The sequence below is a fragment of the Cucumis sativus genome, chromosome 4 (genome assembly GCF_000004075.3).
Source record: "Cucumis sativus cultivar 9930 chromosome 4, Cucumber_9930_V3, whole genome shotgun sequence".
NCBI lineage: Eukaryota > Viridiplantae > Streptophyta > Magnoliopsida > Cucurbitales > Cucurbitaceae > Cucumis > Cucumis sativus.
The window spans coordinates 18301613-18319030 of NC_026658.2; the positions used below are offsets into that span (position 1 = coordinate 18301613).

A 17418-nucleotide genomic window follows, 5' to 3' on the forward strand; every position below is an offset into this window, starting at 1 on the left:
TGATTTTGTACATGTTTATTAAGCCCTTATGTTTTATCTCGCAACTATCTCGCACCTATCTCATACGTTTTAAACTTTCACTATGAGTTTCACAATCAAATTGCTACTCCTTAAGTTTATTGAGCCCTTATGTTTTATCTCGCAGCATCTCATAATCAAATTGCTACCCCTCCTAAGCCATTTAGAGTGATTATGTGCATGTTTATTAAGTTTATTAGGCCCTTATGTTTTATCTCGCACCTATCTCGTAGCATCTCGCACCTATCTTGCACATTCCAACCTTCATCTTGAACATTCCAAAATTTTAATATGTTTTCCAAAATCAAATTTCTAACTCTCAAAAGTCTCTTTGACCCTTAAGTTTTAGGCAACTTAGAGTGATTTTTAACATGTTTTAGCAAATCTCTAGTTACAATTTTTTTTTTTTTTAATTTTACCATCTCGCAATCATCTTGCACCTTTCTCGCAACTTGCAAAATTAAATTAAAATTTTATAGTGATTTATATGTTTAGGAGTGCGAGCAATTTGGTTTAGTAAACCTCTTATGCACTTAGGTTTAGTAAGCCTCTTATGCACTTATCTCGCACAAATCTCTGATGATCCGAACAAGGTCAAAAGGAAATATATAAGTGCTACAGTTGACTCGGACAAGGTGAAAAAGAAGGCATTGTTGATGGTTCTGCATAATGATCATTCCTGAGTACTATCATACGAACACTTGTTGAAGAGAAAGAAGAAATCACAAAGAAACAGTGGAATAATGTGCCTTATAATTTTATTCCATTGAAAGTATAAAAGAAAAACTAAAAATTATTTAGTGCTATGGATTATTAGAAACTACTGGTGGAAGATGGTTATATGTACACCTAATGTAGATATATTGTAATATTAAATATTAAAGCTTACAATTCCTTTCCCCACTAATATGTTACTCAATCGAATAGTAAAACTACAATGACCATTTTCATGTGGTAAAACAACATAACGAGCCACTGAATTCATCAATCCACCAATTGTTGTGCAAATTACTTTTCTAGTTCATGGAATATGGATAAAATGTAGTCAACCCAAAGGTTGTGTTTCTATGATATGGAAATAATGCAGATGGCTAAAACACCGATTGATGCTTGTGGATCCATGTAAGACTTCTTCTGACCACCAAACTCCATCACTAGCTTCCTTGATTCATGCCAACCACGGCCATTATAATCGGGTAATGACCTTTGCTTTCGATTGTCACTCTTAAAAGGCCCATCTAGGCTTGTCGAAGTAGAGTTCTTCCCTGATTGTCTCCTCATCAAGAAATGTAATATCAGAAAATCACAAACAACAACAATAGAAGCACATATACCATAATGACAAAAAAAATAAAAAAATCAGGCTGGATTAATTGATAAGCCTCAATTCTCACAACTGTTATGCAGATACTGTCATCACAAATAAGAGGCAAACAACAACTAATCCAATAGAAAAAGTCACATGTTTTAAGAAGTTGGGCTTGTAGACATGGATCCCAAGAGAAACCAGCCAGTTTCCAGCAAATGACATAAAATAGAAAACACTACAAGATTATGTCTCAAGTGCAATTAATAGAACTTTGTTAAATGGTTAAGAAGCTTTGTGCATTGTTTTTAATTGGCAATACTTTTCCATTTATCCTTTACCTTAGAAGCTGGATTAGACTGATTATATGTAGAGAATTTGTGAATAAGGAAGGCTAGTGAACACATTATTCACCCGTTGAAAGATGGAGTTAGACTAAAAAAGAAAATGAAGAAAAAGCCTACTTGTACAAAATTTAACGGATTGCTACCAAGAACGCATGCAACGGAGTTCAGGTTTAGCCTTTGGTTCAACAAATGTACTAGTTGCATCATCTTGCTCATCACAATGCCCAAGAAGATGGGCTAACTCTTGTGAGAATGATCCAAGACTACACTACTGATTGAATGTTTACAGACATTTAGATTACACAAAAGTGATGGAAGACAAAACCATCCTTGGCAAAGGGGAAAGAAAGTTGAAAAAAAAAACTTACGACAAATGAAGATGCAGGTGAAGGTTCATTAAGCTCAACATTCCACTCCCTGAGCATATGATGGACTCGCTCCTCCAAGATAGTAATGTCAGTAGTACGACTCTCCTTCCTTGCATTTTGAAGATTAGTGAATATCCCTTTAAGGTCATTAACACAATTCTTTGCTCTTTCCTTCAAAAGCTGATGAGAAGTAGATTGACATTTACTCTTCAAACCCTTCGACATCCATTCGTCTCTTTCCTTCCACCAAAATTATTTTAGCAGCAACTGAAGAAAAAGAAATCACAATGAAGCACCGACCCTTTATATAAAGTCCGTTCAGATTGCAAAACAGAACCTACCCAAAAGGAAAAAAAATCATATGGGCTATCGAAACAAATACATTTGTAATGCTACTGTTGAATATTCATCCACTTCCTCTAACTCAGTTCAGAAAATAGGAGACTGAATTGGAAACAAGTAAAATTGTAACCATTGTACCAATCATAAGATGATCACAAAGTTTCACCTAAGCTAATTCATCCTTACCTAGCTCTCTACTTAAAATTTTGGCAAAATCTTAAACGTGTTTTTCTATCATGTACTAATTCATCGTGATCTCTACGTGCCATCATCAAAGATTCGACTAAGTAAGCGGTCGCTTAATTCAACCCTAATTCACGTATTTAAAGAAAAGAAAAGAACTGGAATAAACAAAGAACAGTTAACCGCCAAATTGCATACTATTTGGGTCGAAAATCATGGGAAAACTTGGAGGAAGAAGATTAGGGGGTAGTTTTTTCCTTAGAGAAGTAATCAGTGTAGCTTTGGCTCTTAGTTCAGATCTTTTAGGTCACCCACGAACGGCATCAGACGACCGATGATATGCACCAGAGTAGAAGGAGAAGAACATGAATGGTTTTTTTTTTTTTTTTTTGCTTGCATTTTGTTTTTACGTTGAGGAGAAGGAATGGAAGGTAAAATGAATTAAGGGTAATTTAGACAATTCATACATAATTTGTCCTAAAAATTAACTTTTTAAAAATCAATCTCAAAAATCCTTTATTCCTTTTCCTTTTTTTTTTCTTTTTTTTTGTGCCTATTTTTGGCAATTTGAAGTTAGTTAATATTTGAATAAAGATTTGAAATTAATAATTTTTCATCTTTCCAAATATTAACTATAAATTTGTTTCTTAAGGAAATTTTGCTTGACATGAACATAGATTATCAAGTTTTTAGACTTTCTGAGTATAATTTTGTCGAGATTAACCGAATCCATAACTTTTTTAAAAGAAAAAAATTAAATAAGATTTGTGAAGATTTGAAAAAGGGTAGAATCTTCGTCCACGAAAAATAAAAAAAACAATCTTTAAGTTGGAAAATTTTAATATTTTAGAAAAAACTTGGTGGTCTCAGTACTAAGAAAAACAATCTTATGAGTTTTAAAAAATGTGTTACTTTTAAAAACCAAAACCAAAAGTGTGCTACTTTTTACTAATTTTATGTTGCTATTCTTGGACCTAATATGGACAACCAATATTCATGATTGCATCCACACACAAATGGAGTTAGTCATGGACATTGTTGGATTTACGTAGGTGCCAACAAGAACACGTGTCCACCTTACGTTATCGATTTTTGTTTAATATTAGTTTTGAAGTGTCAGATTATAATATATATTAAATAATGTTTTATTTTAAACAAAATATGGTTATCAAGTTGTACGCTGGTCATAGGTGATGGCTACCACACCATTCATCATATAAGAAATCACTACAATTATGGCCATTACTTCATATGGATGGATTAGATGTTTTGGACACTTCTTCATCCAACGGATTCAGAAGCCAAGGCATCGTGATTGGTCGTTGCTTCGATATCAAGTTATTGTTGAGGTCAGGTCTTCTAGCCTTCTCAAGGTTATTCATGAAGTCATTTATACCATTCAATAAAACATTCAATCTAAGAGAGTTCAAAAATCCATAGGAATTGTGGTCTTCTAGGATGTTAAAGAATAAATTGTTGTTTCCTTTGACGGTTATTCAAGGCATTACTTGTATCTTTGAGCATCATAACATATTTAATTGTTGTTTATCATCATAATAATAAAAGCAATTTGTGCAAGTTTTCAAATGCAATTGTCACATTACTCTCAACTCAACACTCCCAAATTCCACTTGGCTTCATTCACTCAATCTAATATGTATTTAACCATTCCATTTCTAGTTCATTCAGAGTGAAAAGTACAAAAGGTCTTTCCTTTTTTTCTGAAAAAATTGTGGCATCGTCTCCGTTTAGAAAACCTATTGTATTAAAAGATGAGGTGAGTCCTCCAAAATCTATGACTAGCTAAAAATTTCCGCAACCGGGAAAGCTTAGAAAATTATCAGTTCACAAGTGTTAAACTATTAAAAGCAAGTAGAATGCAAGTAATGTAACAGAGACGTTGAATACAGTGAAGGCCTCCCACCTTTCAATAAATAAAAAGTATTCACTCACTTTGGTTTCAAACAAAACAGGGAGTGGTGCGTGCAAACCTGACTCTGAAAAAGGTACTGACCCCACCTCCTAAAACATCCCACCACCAAATGAAATGCTTAAAGTTAGATACAGGGAATTGAATTGACCAACTTGGTACATCAACATTTCAACCTGTTAAACCTACAATGAGAGTAAATTCATCTAACCAATAATTGATCTGCAAGAATTGCAAAGGTTTTGCTCTTATCTTGTTGCTGTTTGTACAAAAGGGATATATAAATGAGAAGTTCCTTCATCTGTGAACATACGGAAAGATGAAAAGTGGAAAAGTGGAAAAGAAAAAAAGAAAAGAAAAGAGGGAATCACACAATTGGTACACTGCTGGTAGAAATCGATGCATCATTGTAGGAAGGGGTCATGGTTGAGATTAGTGCATAGCTTATTTTGAGATGAATTGATATACTCGGTTACCACACTAAGCCCTTTCTTTTCCTAAACCTATCGACGCGATCAGTGCTCATACGAGATTTCTCAGGCTTGTTTGCTTTTTTTGACTTCTCAAGCCGACTATCTAAACTGTTTCGGGAAACTTCAGGAAGATCAGCAGCCAATTCGAACGTATCAGAAGGCCCAGTTTCAGATGGTTTGTTCTGATTGTCAATTTCTACTTTAGCCTTCTCAGAACCATTAGTTGATGCTTTTGATTTTCCAAGTGACTGTACAAATTTCTTTAAATGTCTAATGAACTCAGGGTATAGCTCAAGATTGCAATGTCCACCTCCACTTAGCCATAGAGGTTCATACTTTTGCTTGCAAAGCTCCCAAAGTTGTTTTCCATGGGACCAATCAACAACTTCATCAGCTGTTCCCTGCAAGACAAACACATTAGGTTAGTAGTAGTCTATTTTTCTTTCCATCATTTTAAACTATTAAGTCAGTGACCAAGCAGTAGATCAGAAGGGATGAAATGATTGGATAGTTAATATTGAAAGGAGAGACAAGGAACACTGATTTACGTGGAAATCCGAGTACCAGGAGAAAAACCACGATTCTTTGTTGTTATTATTTTCTAATAAATAATAGAATAGGTATAAGGGAGAATAAATAGAATATACAAGTGAACAAAAAAAGGAAAAGATTTAGGAATTAAGGAAAATATTTTCATAACCTTTCCATAAATATTCTAAGATTCTAAAAGGAAAAGATTTATGAATTAAGAAAAATATCCTCGTCATCTTTCCATCAATATTCTAAACTTCTAACACTCACCCTCAAGTTGGGACAAAAATATCAATGAGGCCCAACTTGCCAACACAATAGTTGAAGTTTGGTCTGAAAAGCCCCTTGATAAGAACATCAGCAACTTGTTGACTCGAAGGGATGTACGAAATGCATATGCTCCCACTGTCAAGTCTTTCTTTGATGAAATGTCGATCAATCTCAACATGTTTAGTTCTATCATGTTGAACAGGGTTGTTAGCAATACTAATAGCGGCTTTATTATCACATAAAAGCTTCAATGGTGTCTCACATTCCTAATAAAGATCTTTACTGTTGATCAATATGGACCAAAGAATAGGGTCCTCTACCTTCCAGTATCATTCATGTGGGTCGCCCAGTGGAGGATAAGGTATTTTCCTTGTCAGAAAGCTAAATTTATGTCATCCTTCAAGAACCATCTTCACTGACTGAGACCATAAGAAATAGTTATTGACATTCAACTTTTCCCTTGAAAGATGATACGCCGAAGATTGGGTCATTGTATTGGTCACATAAGAAGAGGATAAATTAGAGAACAAGTTTACCGAACTCTCATAATACATCGGTACAGAAATATTGGATGTCGTCCCTAAGGTAGCCTCAAGTGCTACTATCTGTTGTTGAAGCTCTTCCAGTTGCTATTGAGCTATTTCCGAGGAAGCTTGCACGTTAGGGTTGGAATGTGTCGAAGATTCACCAACCTCAAATGTTGAGTGAATTTAAGAATTCTTAACAACGGGATGATAACTAGGGTGGCAAGGCATATAGATTTGACGACAGAAGCGGTGGTGGCCGGTCGAAATTGGGTGGCAATACATAAATCGAGGCGTGAGGAGCAATATAGACCGCAGATGAAGAAAAGGGTTACACAAATGGGATGACCAGCACTGTCTGAGGAGGAAAAACCAGCACGTGCAGCTCCGGCAGCGGCACGTGGAGGTCCAACGGCTGTGTGTGGGAGGCGCGTGAGGCATGCTTGGTTGTGCGAACGACTGCAGAAATGACGAGAATTTATTTTTAAACGTTTTCTGTAGGCAGATGAACCATTGGTCCATGACAGCACTAAAACTGGTGTTTGTCTCTTCTGTTTGATTTCCATCATCAGTTGTGTTTTCTAGGGTTTCTAGGGTGTGTTCATTGTTCTGCCCTTATACCATATTGAAAGGAGAAACAAAGAGCACACACCGATTTACGTGGAAACTCGAGTACCAGAAGAAAAACCACGATTCTTTGTTGAGGAAGAATAAATAGAATATACAAGGGAACAAAAAAGGAAAAGATTTAGGAATTAAGGAAAATATTTCCATAAGCTTTCCATCAATATTCTAAGATTCTAACCGTTAACAAAATTGCTTAACAAGAAAATACATCATTGCACAATCAAGAATACTAAAAATATTTAATTTTTTGCTTGCATCCCATGAAGTTTATTTATGAGTGGCTATGAAGCCTGGACAGTTCGACTTGTATAATGTGGCAATAGACATAAGTCAAACACTTGTTATACTAGTTAAATCTGAATCTAACACTAGTTTGCACATATCGAACACTTGTTACACATAACAAATAGAAATACTGTGTAACAAATAGAAATAAAAAGTAATATGGAACAAATGTTAAAATTCAAGAGATAAATAAATACTTCAAACTTGTTTCTTTCAACATATAAATGCACATATAGGCTTTTTATTGACTTCAACTTTTATATACTTTAATAAACATGTCTTTCCGGTGTTTGTGTCATTGCATCCATCAATCCATTTAGTGTCTCGTATTCTTGTATCCTTCTTCAGTGTGAGAAATCATTCACATGACAGTAGTATAAATTTAATTTACGTGATTGCTTCCGATCTCTGGTACGGATCTGAAAGCTTTAGTGTTTGTCAGACCTGTGCACTGGTGTAAAAGAGGATTCCCCTCGTGGCAAAGTGTACGTGGATTTAATATTCCTAATCATGCTCATTTCTATAGGTATGACTGCGACCGAGAGAATGAGATATTTAGAAAAGAGAGACTTACATGTATGATTAAAACTGGACAGTTCACCAAACCAATTTTGTCGAGGTTCTGAACAAGGAAACAGAACAATAAGACGCTAATTTCTAAATTAAACCAGCAATAACAAAGTAGCAATATGCACCTTGTAGATATCAAACCAATAAGTCCGTTTGACAGGGTACAATACCCTCAGTCCAGATAAGATTGGACTATGTAGAACCACACCTCTCAAGTTCGATACTCGTGAAGCCAGATCAAGCGTAGGGCCGCTACCAACCGATTGACCATATAGTATTAGATGTTCATCATTTACCCCATACTTCTCCTTGAGGCATTTATATGCAGCATCAATGTCTGCATATGTGTTATATTCAGTTGGCTGTTCCAAAAGAAAATATTATAAAATGTTACTAAGCATTATTGAGGTTCAAAACTCAACAGTCATCAAAACAATGGCAATGACAATCTCAGCAGATGATATTCAGATCACGTATTGGACCTCTTAACTGTTCCAATCAACCAATCCCTGAATCGCTGGTTCAGGAAGTAATTGGAAGCCTTCCCAAAGGAAAAGGGAAGTTTCAATTTCAAGTTTAAATTTATAATCTTTCCAGATAAATTTTTTCCCCATTTAAGAAACAATTATCATCGAGAAGAATGAAACAATACAATGGCGTACAAAAACTAAGCCAAAAAAAAAGGGAATGCCCTCTCAAAAAACAGGCTCTAGCGATCTAAAATATTGCATCTAAATGCAACTAACACAAAATATCATTGAGATTCAAACTACAAAAAAAACTCTATGCTTGCATTAAATGCAATATAAGAGCAAAATATATTATTTGGCAAATAGCGTGAAAAACTAATTGTCTGCGATTGCACTGGTAAAATGGAGAGTGGAGACCATATACAACTCACATGACTACATAAAATTTCAACATTGACGATATAGTGATCATTCTTATTCAAATAACAAGAAATATGTACCATGATAACTCTTACTTTTATACAAGAAACAAGTCAACCATGATACAATTTAACAACTAAAGGTGTTGTGCTTACAAGTCTTAAACTCAGCATACTTTTATTTAGAGAAACTAAAATATCTATTGCAGTCATTTACTAATCATGAGCTAGTTTAGGTTGTTTCTTCTATTACCATAATTAAGTTCAACCCTGTTCCTATTGAAGCTATAAGATCTAGAAAATGAACAAGCACTTTCCCTTCCTTTTTCTTTAAATGCCCATGGAATTATGCCTCATTTTGCGAATCCATGAGGAGTCTTTAAGTTGTATATTGAACCATCAATTCATCCAAAAGCTTAAGCTAGTGGTTGAAGGCAAATTTAATTATATATCACTAACAGTATTGATGACTGGGCTTGCTGATATGGAAGCTTATATAAAACTTGGAAAAAATTAAACCACCCCGAACTATGTGGTTGGTTACAATTACACCCTTCAACTTTCAATTTGGTCAATTATGGCCTTAAAGTTTGTTAATGGTTGCAATTAGCCCCTTATTTATAAATTAATAATTAAAAGTGGGTAGTTTAAAATTAAAAATAATAAAAATAAATATTATCACCGACAATCTCAAACCATAACTTCCCATAAAATATCTTTGAAGGGGACTTAAAGAGACGATTCTTGTACTTATGAAACTCCTTAAAAAGGTAAGTACGCTCCTCCTTCCTCTTCTTTGTATAAAACTCCTTAATACCATGTCCATGTCTGAATCAAATGTAAAACATATCAATGGAATCTGATTCGCAAGCTTCCCCATGTCACTAATAATCTCAAACCCAAATCATAACTTCCCATTCTTTCAAGGGAACTTAAAGAGGCGATTCTTGTACATATTTTGAAGTAGAAAAATTAGAAACAAACCATCAATTAGGAGTATCCATGATAAGGTTTCACCACGAATTTCAAAGGGTTGATCGAGACATGCTCGGATTTTGAGCTCCAATGACTTAAGCTGATCTGGAGGTTATGGATTTTGGGACCCTATTTTAGATTTTTGGCTTTGCCAAGTTCAAACAACTCCATCTTGTAAAGCTTTGTTGGAAATAGTGGTAGGTTTGAACAGAAAGGGCATGGCCAACTTCATCATCTTCACACGCAATGTCACTATCATTTACCCTTCTTCAAATCAAGTTGTGCAAGGCTATTGTCTTATTCCTCCAGTTCGGCATCTTCATATTCTCCTTCTCCAACTTCATTCCCCACTACTGTACCTTTTTGCATAAAAATGACTGCTTTCATGGAGAAAAAATGAAAGAATAAGACATACAAAATGAACCAAGCCCGTAGGAAAAAACCCTACTGAAGAAAGCTTTATTTAGGAGTTAGGTCCTCATCTACTATTCTAAAACCTTCTCACGATTTTGATTTTGTGTTGATAATACAAGCTTTTGTCTTCACCTCTCGACATGGGTTTGATTGCATTTGCTTGAATTTTCATCTTCAACTTTTTGTGGTTTCAACAAGAACCATCGTTGTGCTGGTTTTCTTTTTTTCTTGACTGAAATCCCTTGTGGGATTTCTGCCAAATTCATTCTCTCGAGTGAGTTATAGATTTACTTGAATTACTTCTGCATTGTACAAAGACTATTCCTTAACGAATTCTGGTTTTTTTAAAAGAAAAACTTGATCAAAATTCTGAGTCATTTTCCTAAGATATGTTGGCCGTTGGTCACTTCTTCCATCATTTCCTCCGACACTCTAGGCTGATATAGAAATTGGGTGTTCTTGAATAGGTTTCTGCCATTCAAGTTCATTTTTCATAACCAGGATAGTAGTTTCTGTCTCTAAACATATATGTTTTGATGTAAAGTTCCACTTCTTGAACATTCTTTGTATTTCTTCTACCTTAAAAGGGCTCCCCCCTCTTATTAGGTGTGCATGGTTTGACAACAAGCACAACTCACGCAACCTAAAACCAAATTGATGTAGCCTAAAAATGACTAGGGAGCAAGTTCTCCCATAATCAAAAACCACAAGAACTTTATTATCAATCAAAGTGTATTCAAATACATGAGAGGATCCCTCTTTATATGAGATTTAATACAAACTTGCACCAAAACTTGAAAAATGCACATGCATAAATTTTGAAACACGATTATATCAAAGCATTAATTCATTCTTAGCTACATTTCTTGGAAGAGACAACCCAAATAAATGAAAATTTAGACAGGCAATACACGTACAAATTTACAAGATAGAAAGAAAAAGGAAAATACATCCTACCTTTCCAGTTGATTGTCCATAGCCAGAATAATCATACCTGCATACGATAGGAAATAAAGGATCGTGAACCAATTTGGCAAGTAGATACAGACAAAACTACTTTAAGAAATTTGAGGTACAATGAATGCACGCTTCAGCAGTTACAGGTAGTAAAGAGGTTGTAATCACTGCATTCATGAGTAATTAGCAGAAAAGTACTCCGAAGTGAAGTAACTTCCTAACCATATTGTTTTTCAAAATAAAAAACCAACTTTTATGAAAATGAATGAGACTTCAAAACCAGATGGTCATACATGCAAGAGAAAACTCAACTATGAATTACAAAAAAGGCTCCAAATGTAGAGAGACACAGATGATGATCATTAATTTCTTTTCCAGAAAACAAAAGTCACAGAAAAGTTCTTTTGCTCGATGTATAATTCTCTTGTACTTTGAACTTTTGTCTTATATTTATTATTAATAAAAGAGACGTGTTTCCCTTTTAAAAGTCACAGAAAAGTTCAAAAAGAAGCACTATGCATCCTGAGTTACAGATCTCCTCCCATGACCCATTTACAAATTACACCCATTAACCCTTTTGATTGTCTCTATAGTGAATTATCTGCCAAAGGATCCTTTTCTTTTAACATTAAAAAATAAATTCCAAAGAACCTTATGCAAATCCAAGTAGAGTCGAATATAATTCCCGAAGCCCCAAAAGATTTATAGCAAATCTAGATTGCAGATCACTGCCTCACAGCATTCAATTTCCTCCACCATTCACTTATCTTGTCTTATAATGATCAACAAATCAAACGGATAGAAATGAGTCGCAGTCCATCATCATTACCCTGCATATGACCTAGCACAAGGAAACAAACACTCCCACTAGCTTCCCACCCAGTTTCCTTAAAACCAATCAATAAGAAAGTGAGAAAATAGGAAATACTACTCTGCAAAGTAAGTTCAAGCACCTTGCTTAGTAATATCATCGTGTGATTGAAAGAGTGTTTCCTACAGTTAAAAAATTAAAGTAGACCTAATTTTAAACAATAAAGTGGATGCATAAATATTCCTTTCTCATGACTTTGCTCTGAAGTACAGTTTGAGAAAAATCCACTCTTCTGTGCTTCCATGTCCTCCCTTTTACTGCTTTTCTCCCATCCCTTTTCCCCCACTTCTATGGAGAAAACAAATCTGAAAATAAAGCATTCATTTCATTTCTAAGAGGATATCATCTAAAATTAGAACCTTGGATATAACTACTTTTACACAAGAGTTCTCTAAAAGGAATGATGACAGCTTTACACGCAAAACAATCGAATTGGAAGTCAAGAAAACGCGAACAGTTGTCATAAAAATACTCCAAAAGGCCTCAACAGAAGGAAATTTGCAAAAATGTTCTTCCTGAGGATTAATTCCTAATAATTTAAACTGAAGGTAAACGTCCTATCGAAAAACCCAGAACTATTTGGCTATAATTTGAACTGAAATTGAACTCCTATTCAACTCCCCACTATAAATGAACTACACCGCTTCCAAATAAAGAAGGAGAGAGAAATCCCGAACGCAATAACAAAAACATACTAAATTAAGCATCACCCACATTAGAACAAACAAAATTAAAGAAGGAGGAAATGGCGTAGGTGCTACTAATATGAACAAAGAAGCATAAAAAGAAAAAGAAGAAGAAAAATTACCCCATAAGATTAACACGAAGCCGAACACTCAATTCGACAAAAAGCTCGAACATCTGGCCCAAATCAGCAGCATTCCCATGGGAGTAGAGGAGAGTGCCGGAAGGTTTAGGGTGTTTAACATGAAGGGCGACAATATCATTCCCCCGACGCGTCCGAAGACGAAGAACATCAACATCGTCACGTCTGGGAATCTCGGGAATGTAGAGACGGCCATGGCGGGATTCATCGGCGATTACAGTGTAAGAAGGCGGAGTGGGTGGGAAGAAGGCGAATTTAGCAGCGATTGAAGAAGTGACTCCCCCCATTTTGGTCTTCTTCTCATCAGAGGCGTGGGATTCATAAAGGCCCCGAAAAGACCCGTTACTTGAGAATTGGGAGCGAAAAGCAAAAACCCAGCTCAGATCCTTAAGCTTTAGGTGTGAAGAATCATAGAAAGAGAAAGAGGAGTTGGAGTAGAAGGGGGGAAGTTGGAAATCGCTCTCCACTAATCCAAAAAAAGAGGAACAGTGGAGCGAAAGTGGACAGCAAAGAAAGGGAGTTGAAAAGTAAGAGGACAAAAAAAAGAGAAAGGGGAGTAGAAGAGGGCGCGTGGGAGGAGGAGGAGGCGGCGCGTGAGAAATGAAGAAACTGAAGTTGGAAACTTCGTCAAAATGAAATCTCCGAGTTGCTTAAAGGAGAAAGGACGAGAAGAGAGTGATTATGTACTACACTACGTCGCATCTCTATTAAGATTCAAGGTATCTCGTTATCTTAATGGAATGAATGTGGCTCCCACCTGCCCTCCATTATTATTATTATTATTATTATTATTATTTCTCCTGTGGGCCCTCCCCTTTCTTTTACCCAATTACCAACAACTCCTTTTTTTGCCTTTCTTTTCATTCAAATTCATTTTTCTATCCATCTTTTCCCTTCATTTTGGGTACCTATCCTCATCTTTTTTCATTTACATACTCTTTTTTCTTTCTTAATCTTCATACTATCTTCCAACATCTTTTATATATTTCAACTCTTTTACATTCATCTTTTATTTTAATCTTTTTTACATTCCCTTCTATTTAGACTCCACTCCCTCCAATTCCACACCTAAAACCAATACCTTAGGTTTCATATACAAATATTTCATTAATTACCTTTTTTTTCTCAATCATTTCTTTCATTAATTTTTTATACTAAATTTCTCATTATATTATTTTTTGTTTGTATAGTTACGTTGGATTGGATTAACTTTTTTACATGTCATATTGTCCACAACTTCAATCAAAAGGTTTAGGTATTTGAATGAGTTCAAATATTAATCTAATGTGAAATAGATTCATATTTAAATTATTGGTTATTAGATAAATTTATATTTCAATATGATTCAAATTTAATTTAATTTAACTATTAATTAATTGGAGAATTAATTAATAGTTTAGTTTTATTTAATTTAATTTAATATAATTTAATTAAATATAATTTAATTAAATGAATATAAAACTATAAGATATTGAAAAAATATTTATTAAATAAAATATTTAATTAAATAAGATTTAATTAATTATTAACTAATTGATTAAAGGATAACTAATTAGTTGACGTGAAATTTCTATTAATTTAATATTTTTAAAATTAATAGAATCACGATTCTCTTCTACTCTCTTTTCTAGCTCAAGAAGAAAAGAGAGTTATAAATATCTAGAAGGAAACAATTTTGTTTAAACGATTCAATCAACAAAAAAAAAAAACTACTAATTTTGTTTGTGTGCAAAAGAGTTTCTCTAAAATATCTCTAAGTTTTTTTTCATCCTAATTGGTTCCCACGAACCAATCTCATCTTAGAGAATATGAAGGTTTCTAAAGGATGGTGTCCCAATCTCGAGATTTATTTTGTAGATTCAGAGATGTCAAACAAGTAGTTTTTCTTTCTCTAATCTATAATTAGAAATCATGCTTACCCTTTAAGTCTTGATAAGGAAACTAGTAATTTCTTAATTATTTTTGCCAATGTACTGGTATTTTGAGATTACCAAATTAAATATGAGTAATTGTTCTGTAAAATCTTTTGCTGTCATAGGGTTTTTATCCCTTCACCATCTGCCACTTTTGTCTTCTAGCAAGTCTTTTCTCTTGTGGTGATTTGGTCTTTGTGCCTTGTGTTTGAGCGAGTTCATCTGCGATTTGCTAGCTTATTCTTTTGTTAATAATCCTGCATTTAGATACTAAAAATGGGGTAAAGCAGTCATCTAAATAATTTTGTATTTACAACATAAACTATGCGTTCTGACATACTTATCACACGTTTTGGTCTTATTATTCTACCTAAAAGGCCATAATAACTTGTATTCCTACAAGCTATCATGCTCTGATCGTGATCTTCCTTTACGCGATAAGACACCATGCAGCGAAGATAGCCAATGCGATAAGAACTACTATACGATGAAAAAAGACTACGCGGGAATCCTTATTGTGATATAAGCTTCATCGAAAAGTGATGATCTCATGTAAGGAAGTTGGCAATTGATTTGACCTTGTGGTCCAATCCAAATCCAAGATAAGGATATGACAGAGGCACGTGACATCTTAACACTGGACCAATTCCCATCACCGGCAGAAGTAATCATTCTGACATAAAAAATTTCATCGAAAAAGTCAATAAATAGACGAATTCTAATCATTTTAAAGCTATTTTTACCCTTAGTCTACTTAAGAGAAGATTGAGAGAAATTCCAAGGTTTTTAAAGATTCTAAATGAGCTTGACTTCGATCGAAAAGTGCAAGGAAGCTTGAGGTCTAAAAGATAACCGATTGTGACTATGAGTGGCTCTTCTTATAAAATGTTTTCCAAAATGAAAAGGTTTCTCAAATGTGAGTTTAAATCCTTACTATATTTCTACTGAAACTATAAACGACATGATTTCTCTTATGCTTTCCAAATCTTAAAATGTGAATCAGACCTACATATGAACTAGAATGACGGGATAAGATGATGTGTAGTTGAGAAATACATAAGATTTGATATAAACGTGCAATGATGAATTGGGATGATCTTCTGTACGTTATGCGATGAGAATACCTCATACTTGTTGTGTGATTTGGTATGAGATGTCTTACCCTTGTTATGTGATATGGCATGGAAAGAGGCGTACTGCATAGTGGAATTTATGAAACTTTCTAAATACGTTGAGATTACTCTGCATAGCTGTAACTTGGCAAAATAGTATGGTAAACGCTTGAGCTAAGGAAATGGTATAAAGATGTAATTGAATAAGCAGAATGACATTGCAGAAAAGACTATTATGCGAAACGCATACTCTTCGATATGATGAATAATGAAAGAATTGATTCTTCCCTTTGATTTATGAATTGTTGATAAAAATTGAGATTTTGAAAAACGTCCAACGCCTTGAATAATTGCTTTAAACTGAAAGATATAGTGATTGACTTGCTTATTATTTATATCGCTTGATTTGGCAAAGTGTTTATATTGTATTAAGGCAAACTTGGTTTATCGAAGTTGTTGATAAAAGATCTCACTCACTAGACATTTTCGTCTAACCTTTCGAATGTTTTGTTTTATTTTCCATTTCCCTAGGTAGCGAAGGACATCTTGCGTTAAACTTGCAGCATTGATTGCCTACCGTGTCTTTTGAGAACACATCATTTTAGTAGTCACTGTTGTCAACTCGCATAAGCATATAGTAGCTAGGCGAGGAGAGTCCAAGTGTTATTTAAGTTGTGTTTAGTGATTTTGTAAAGAATGTTGTATAAAGTACTGAATGTACTCTGTTACTTGAAATATCAATGAGGTTTTCACATTTCAGCTAAGTCCACATTCCTCCTTAAATATTTTTATGGTTGTCTTTATTTTCGTTTACTAGGCGTTCTGTGCGTTATTTTGCAAAGAATGTCTACGCGATCACGTCTCCACTTCATCGCATAGTGTTTTTGGAGCGGGGCGTGACAATTATAATTGGCTCATGATAAGAATAAAGCTAATGGTTTACTTACATACAAGCATCATATAATTAAATACTTTAACTTGGAATACTTCAACTTGAAAGACATTCTTAAAATAGTCATGTTTTTCATATATAAATCATAAGATTACATCATATACTATACACAACACGACATAACTTGAAAGAAACTTAGGAAAACTTTATCCTTTTCTTTGAAGAGTCACTCACACAAACTAGAATTTCTTTACTTTCTTTTTCCTAACACCTTGACCTTCCCTTTTATACACTCGTCGCCTCGATCTTTTTTGGCAAAGCTTCAATACTTAATATTTCCTTAACACTTACTTCGAAACCTTAAGTCCTATTTATATTAATTTTAAACTGGAATAGTCATCGCTAAACTCATCTTATCTTGTTAGCTTCTTCTTAGTGCTTTACACGTGTAGGTTTAACACCTTCTTTAACCATGCTACCCTAAACCAATACGTAAGACGACACCTAGTAATGTGGATTAGTAGCTTTACGTAAATTTCCCAACTTTCTTTCCTCGCTTCACCCTTGCCTAACTCAAAACACAACTCTTCTCACATTTAGCTAACTGAAACGCATACTCTTCTTCGTGTTGCTTAGCTAGGACACATACATACCTCAAAACGACATACCCTTAAAATTCTTCAAAACGCCTAAGCTTTAAACTCAACTCTTGTTCTCAAAGTGCAAGTTTCACGGTCATTGCAAATATTATGGGAGGGAGGGTATGAGAAAAATAAAGAGAAAAGGATTTCTAAT

General features: G+C 34.4%; 1 protein-coding gene and 2 long non-coding RNA genes across 4 annotated transcripts; 1 reads left to right on the forward strand and 2 right to left on the reverse strand.

The window, feature by feature from the left end:
• Positions 1-754: 754 nt before the first annotated feature.
• Positions 755-2973, reverse strand: LOC101204249. Of its 2 annotated transcripts, none has more exons than XR_004215794.1 (3): positions 2763-2973; positions 2040-2306; positions 755-1283 (listed from the first exon to the last, which is right to left on the reverse strand). It is a non-coding gene; the product is annotated as an uncharacterized LOC101204249 (long non-coding RNA). The 2 variants fall into 2 exon arrangements; XR_969290.2 differs by having other exon boundaries at positions 755-1291.
• Positions 2974-4469: 1496 nt separating this feature from the next.
• LOC101204983 (alpha/beta hydrolase domain-containing protein 17B) lies at positions 4470-13378 on the reverse strand. Its single transcript, XM_011655528.2, has 5 exons — positions 12689-13378; positions 11010-11046; positions 7900-8136; positions 7779-7826; positions 4470-5368 (listed from the first exon to the last, which is right to left on the reverse strand). Exons 1-5 carry the CDS (start codon positions 12991-12993, stop codon positions 4967-4969), a joined length of 1029 nt encoding a protein of 342 aa, XP_011653830.1. The 5' UTR covers positions 12994-13378; the 3' UTR covers positions 4470-4966.
• On the forward strand, positions 5253-16495 carry LOC116403361. Its single transcript, XR_004216093.1, has 2 exons — positions 5253-5388; positions 16263-16495. It is a non-coding gene; the product is annotated as an uncharacterized LOC116403361 (long non-coding RNA).
• The last annotated feature ends 923 nt before the right edge of the window (positions 16496-17418 follow it).

What these genes read in the sequence shown, in the direction of transcription:
- LOC101204983 (XM_011655528.2), bottom strand. Translation starts at nt 12,993, where the DNA reads ATGGGGGGAGTCACTTCTTCAATCGCTGCTAAATTCGCCTTCTTCCCA. An exon ending in ATGGACAATCAACTGGAAAG is followed by an intron (nt 8,137 to 11,009) that starts GTAGGATGTATT and finishes CTTTTGGAACAG; the next exon opens with CCAACTGAATATAACACATA. An exon ending in GTCCAGTTTTAATCATACAT is followed by an intron (nt 5,369 to 7,778) that starts GTAAGTCTCTCT and finishes TTTGTCTTGCAG; the next exon opens with GGAACAGCTGATGAAGTTGT.